Source organism: Bos indicus, chromosome 10 (assembly GCF_029378745.1).
Source record: "Bos indicus isolate NIAB-ARS_2022 breed Sahiwal x Tharparkar chromosome 10, NIAB-ARS_B.indTharparkar_mat_pri_1.0, whole genome shotgun sequence".
Lineage (NCBI taxonomy): Eukaryota > Metazoa > Chordata > Mammalia > Artiodactyla > Bovidae > Bos > Bos indicus.
The window spans coordinates 26,934,544-26,940,394 of NC_091769.1; the positions used below are offsets into that span (position 1 = coordinate 26,934,544).

The 5,851-nt window shown below is 38.1% G+C and overlaps 1 protein-coding gene across 1 annotated transcript; it reads left to right on the forward strand.

Moving 5' to 3' along the window:
• The first annotated feature begins 4,566 nt into the window (after positions 1 to 4,566).
• On the forward strand, positions 4,567 to 5,505 carry LOC109564280 (olfactory receptor 11G2-like). The gene has a single exon (XM_019967774.2). The coding sequence runs from the start codon at positions 4,567 to 4,569 to the stop codon at positions 5,503 to 5,505; it is 939 nt and encodes a 312-aa protein (XP_019823333.2).
• Positions 5,506 to 5,851: the final 346 nt, after the last annotated feature.

The window sequence follows — 5,851 nt, forward strand, 5'->3', positions numbered from 1 at the left end:
GTCCAAGGGACTCTCAAGAGTCTTCTCCATCACCACAGTTCAAAAGCATCAATTCTTCAGCGCTCAGCTTTCTTCACAGTCCAACTCTCACATCCATACATGACCACAGGAAAAACCATAGCCTTGACTAGATGGACCTTTGTTGGCAAAGTAATGTCTCTGCTTTTGAATATGCTATTTAGGTTGGTCATAACTTTCCTTCCAAGGAGTAAGCGTCTTTTAATTTCATGGCTGCAGTCACCACCTGCAGTGATTTTGGAGCCCCCAAAAATTCCTAAACCAGTTTTAGTCATTTGCATTATGAATAACTCAGCCATCCTTGAAAGGTCTCATAATTTAATCTCTCCCCTGGTTGTATAATTATTCTCCTAGTAGTAGAATTTTCACATGATTATTTTCTATGTCATAGGTCCCCTGGAAATTCATTCCATCATTCCAAGTGCTTCCCACCCTTTCGAAATCACCTTGCTGTTTTTACTTGTAATTATATCCGGGCCACAGTCACCTCAGTGATCAGTATTGTGTTATTGTAGTGCCATGTCCTGTCTATTGTCACCTTTATTAAAAGTGCTCATTCAAGTGAATGCTGAAAAAGATGAAAAGGTTGATGTTGGAGGAGAGGAGGGTGGTCCATGTTACTAGCTCTTATTCATTCTAGATTGCGAAAGGGAGGGAAGACAAGAGAGAATGAAGAAAGTATCCTATAGCAGGCAGAGGAGGGAACAGACCTCCTGAATACTCTGTACTTCTTTAGCTAGCAATCAATTTGGGTTAGATTGATTATGGACTTTGGAATTATGCAAACCAGGGTTCAAATCTTGTCTCTCCCATTTACTTCTCTATGATATAGGGAACTATCAAATATTTTTAAAACCTGGATTATTTGAAGCTATTCTCTTGGTCAAAAAAAGCTTTATCAATCCAGACTAGAGGGATACAACTCCAGTTCTACTCTCCTAGCTTTCACATATACAAGGCAGTAAAGAATAAAACTGTGCCTGGACTTGTAAACTTTAACTAAAATGGAAATTTTCCTCATAGTGGTTTTCTTCAAGCAACCCATAAATGTCTATTTAACAAATCTGTAGCTGAACTGCTTTGTGGAAGGTACTAAAAGAAGAATTAGTGACCAATAGGTTGTGGATCAGAGAAATAGGAGCACTGTATAGATAATTATCAAAAGGGGTTTAATTCAAAAGGTAAGGAATTATTAAAGTGATTATTTCAGTGAGCAAATTTCATGCACTATTTGGGAATTCGTGTATATTTTTATTGAGAGATTCACTCTGAGTTATATATGATGCAATTTTAAGACATTTTTTCCATTATAAGTTAACACCGTAGAAGCGCATTGAAGTCATATCATTCGTGAGATTGAATACTCAGAGATAAGAATGTGTATGGAGGCTATATTTTAGGTTCAAACAGATACTTTTAAAGGAAGAATCAGATCACTTGGCTCATGTTTTGCTTATGGTAACTAGGGCAATAAGTGGAGCTCACACTAAACATTTACTTTATTCTATGCTAGGTGCTTTAAGAATATGTTACATTTAATGTTTCATTAATTTCCATGGTAGATATTGTTACTCTGATTTTTAAAAATTTATTTATTTAAAAAAAATTTATTTATTTTTAATTGGAGGATAATTGCGTTTCAATATCGTACTAGTTTCTCCCATATATCAACATGAATCAGCCATAGGGGACATATGTCCCCTCCCTCCTGAAATTTCCTCCCACCTCCCACCCCATCCCACCCCTTCTAGGTTGTCACAGAGCACCAGGTTTGAGCCCCCTGTGTCATACAACAAATTCCCACTGGCTATCTGTTTTACATATGGTAATGACATGTTTCAGTGCTACTCTCTCAATTTGTCCTACCATCTCCTTCACCCATTGTGCTCACAAGTCTGTTCTCTATGTCCGTGTCTCCATTGCTGCCCTGAAAATAGGTTCATCAGTACCATCTTTCTAATTCCAAATATATCCATTAATATACGATATTTGCTTTATGATTTACTTCACTCTGTATAATAGGCTCTAGGTTCATCCACTTCATTAGAATTGACTCAAATGCAGTTTATGGCTAACAGTCCATTGTCTATATAGGATTAACCTCCAAAATATACAAAGTAGCTCATGCAGTTCAATACCAGAAAAACAAACAACCCAATCAAAAAGACGGCAGAAGACCTAAACAGACATTTCTCCAAAGAAGATATACAGATGGCTAATAAACATATGAAAAGATGTTCAACATCACTTATTATTAGAGAAATGCACATGGAAACTATAATGAGGTATCACCTCACAGCAGTCAGTTTGGCCATCATCAAAAAATCTACAAGCAATAAATCCTGGAGAGAGTGTGGAGAAAAGGGAACTCTCTTACATTGTTAATGGGAGTGTAAATTGATACATGGAGAACAGTATGGAGATTCTTTAAATAACTAGGAATAAAACTACCATAAGACCCAACAATCCCACCACTGAGCACATACTCTGAGGAAACCGCAACTGAAAAAGACACATGTACCCAGGTGTTCATTGCAGCCCTATTTACAATAGGACATGGAACCAACCTAGATGTTACTCTGATTTTGCAGATGCAGAAATTGAAGCAGAGAGAGAGAAAGAGAGAGTCACTTGTCCTGGGTTATAAATACTGTTTTTAAAAGATCCAGGACTTCATTATAGCCCTCTTGTATTCTGACTCTTTATTCTTTTTTAAAAATTAAATTGTGATAAAACTTACATTGCATTCTTAAACAGTCACTTTGCCTTTGCACTTCAGAGGCATTAAAATGTCGAGTCCTTCCTTTATTTGTTTATTTTTTTAACTTAATCCTATATATTTAAAATGAAAATTGAGGGAAAATAATATAAATTAATAAGGAAAGAAAACTAAATGGATTGAAAATCTACTCTAAGAGCTAAAGTATATGATATGATATGATTTTTAAAAATAGTAAACTAGTAAGCTTTGCAAGTGGGACTGAAAGGGTATAGCAAATGTGAATGAAAGGCACTCCACAGAGGATAATTGGAATTAAATTAAAACAATTTAAATATGTTAAAGCACATGTTATATTCCTTAATTTAGACTGCGAATTGTTGAGTTAGCCTCCAGTTATTCACGAGCTCTCTTTCATTTTATATCCTTGTGCTTCCCTGGTAGCTCCGTTGGTAAAGAAACTGTCTGCATTGCGGGAGACCTAGGTTCGATCCCTGGGTTGGGAAGATCCCCTGGAGGAGGGCATGGCAATTCACTCCAGAGTTCTTGCCTGGAGAACCCCTAAGGACAGAGGAGCCTGTCAGGCTGCAGTCTATGGGGTTGCAAAGAGTTGGACATAACTGAGAGATTAAGCACAGCGCAGCCTCTAACTCAGTAGTGTAACCTCCATATTTTGCTTTCTTTGTTGTGAATTCATAGCTTCTGATGGAGAGGGCAATGGCACCCTACTCCAGTACTCTTGCCTGGAAAATCCCATGGGCGGAGGAGCCTGGTAGGCTGCAGTCCATGGGGTCGCTAAGAGTCGGACACGACTGAGCGACTTCACTTTCACTTTTCACTTTCATGCATTGGAGAAGGCAGTGGCAACCGACTCCAGTGTTCTTGCCTGGAGAATCCCAGGGACGGGGGAGCCTGGTGGGATGCCGTCTATGGGGTCTCACAGAGTCGGACACGACTGAAGCGACTTAGCAGCAGCAGCATAGCTTCTGAAAAACCTCTAGGTTCAAAGTTCTCTGGCTTTTAATCTCATATAAGTGAAAGTGAAAGTTTCTCAGTTGTGTCCGACTCTTTGTAATCCCATGGAATTCTCCAGGCCAGAATATTGGAGTGGATAGCCTAAACCTTCTCCAGAGGATCTTCTTGACTCAGGAATTGAATAGGGGTCTCCTGCATTACAGGCAGATTTTTTACCAACTGAGCTATCATGGAAGTCCATACCCATGTAACATAACAGTAATTCTTAAAGCAAGGTGTATTTTTCACATTGGAATCAACTGGGAATATAAGTTTTTAAAAAATGGAAACATAAATAAATTAGTGTGTTTATTTAGAGGTATGCATTATTATTGTGATCTACCAAGAGTCTATAGTAATGTAGTTAAATAGGGAGGAGAGCTTATGGACCTTGTGATGACGATCAAAATGATGGAGTAGGCAGTGAGATAATTCAAGTCCAGCTTAATGGTGTGACTACATTTCTGAAGCTTATTAGTGCTACTTGAGTTAAACAAAGGTGGCTTGTTAAGGTGTTTAATGATTCCTTTTTATCTCTATTTTTCTTACAGGCTAAAATTGGAAGAAAATATTCTAGAAGAACTATTTAAAGTGAAGTAATATTTAAAGTAAATTATCAATGGTGTTATTCTGTCTTATGTCAATGCTATTTTGAGAAAAATTCTTCATATTGACTAAATACTGATATTCCAGTTTATTCTCTACTTATAATGCCACTTACTTCCAATGAGAAATTGAGGCAAGAAAAACTGAATAAAATAGACTCTCAATATGCACTTCTGATTATGTCTGTGCACATTATAGGTTAGAGGAAAATGCATGTTTTGCATAACAAGAGTGTCACTGCTAACTTTCATGAATTTATCCTGCTGGGTTTCCTGTGTAGCCAAGAAATAGAGATTCTCCTTTTTGTTTTCTTCTCCATCATTTACATCTTGACCTTGTTGGGCAACAGTGCTATTATCTGTGCTGTGTGGTGGGACCAGCAACTCCACACTCCCATGTATATTTTATTGGCCAACTTCTCATTCCTGGAGATCTGCTACATCAATTCCAATGTGCCCAGCATGTTGTTCAACTTCCTATCCAAGACCAAGACGATCTCCTATCATGGCTGTATCCTACAGTTCTACATCTTCCTCTCTCTTTGTGCCACAGAACTCTTCTTCCTGGCCCTCATGGCATTTGACAGATATGTTGCCATCTGCCGTCCATTGCACTACCCAACCATAATGACCAGGAAAGTCTGTGGAACCCTTGTGTCTGCTTCCTGGGTGGGTGGATTCTTATGGTTAGTCACACCTGCTGCTCTTATCTCCCAAGTTCCATTCTGTGGTTCAAACGTCATTGATCACTACCTCTGTGATCTTGGGGCAATGCTGGCCATATCATGTGTCCCTGTCCCCAAGACAGCTCTGACTTGTAGCATGTTCAGTGCTGTGATAACATTCATCACTTTGTTCTACATTCTTGTGTCCTACACTCTGGTACTTCAAGCTGTGGTTCAGGTTCCCAAAGGTTCAAGTAGGAGAAAAGCCTTCTCCACATGTACCTCCCACCTGATAGTTGTGTTCCTATTTTACGGCTCAGTCACAGTGATGTATGTAAGCCCAGGGGTAGCCAGTCAGCCTGGGCTGCAGAAGTTCTTGACCATGTTGTACTCAATTGCAACTCCACTTTTAAATCCTCTGATCTACAGCCTCAGGAACAAGGAGATGAAGGTTGCTCTGAAGAAAATTATGTGTAAACTTTAGAAATAACTCCTGAATGGGAGACACTTTGGTGAGCTAAATTTCCTTTTGAGGACTGTTGTAAAGAGTCAAGGAAAATTATACTTAAAAGTAATAAATGTTACTAGATCTAAAATAAATGTTTCCAGAGGAGAATTTCTTAAAATTCTGTCTTCTCTATTATTTACTGATTGAGTGACTAGTTATTTAAGTTGATATTTATCTGTTTTCCTAATTTTAACTGGAGATGACCAAGTTAAATCATATCTCCATCATAGAGTGTTTGAGATTGAGTGAGTTAATATATGAAAACATTTGTAACAGTGCCTGGCACTCAATATGTATTTTATTACAATGTTGGTAATATATT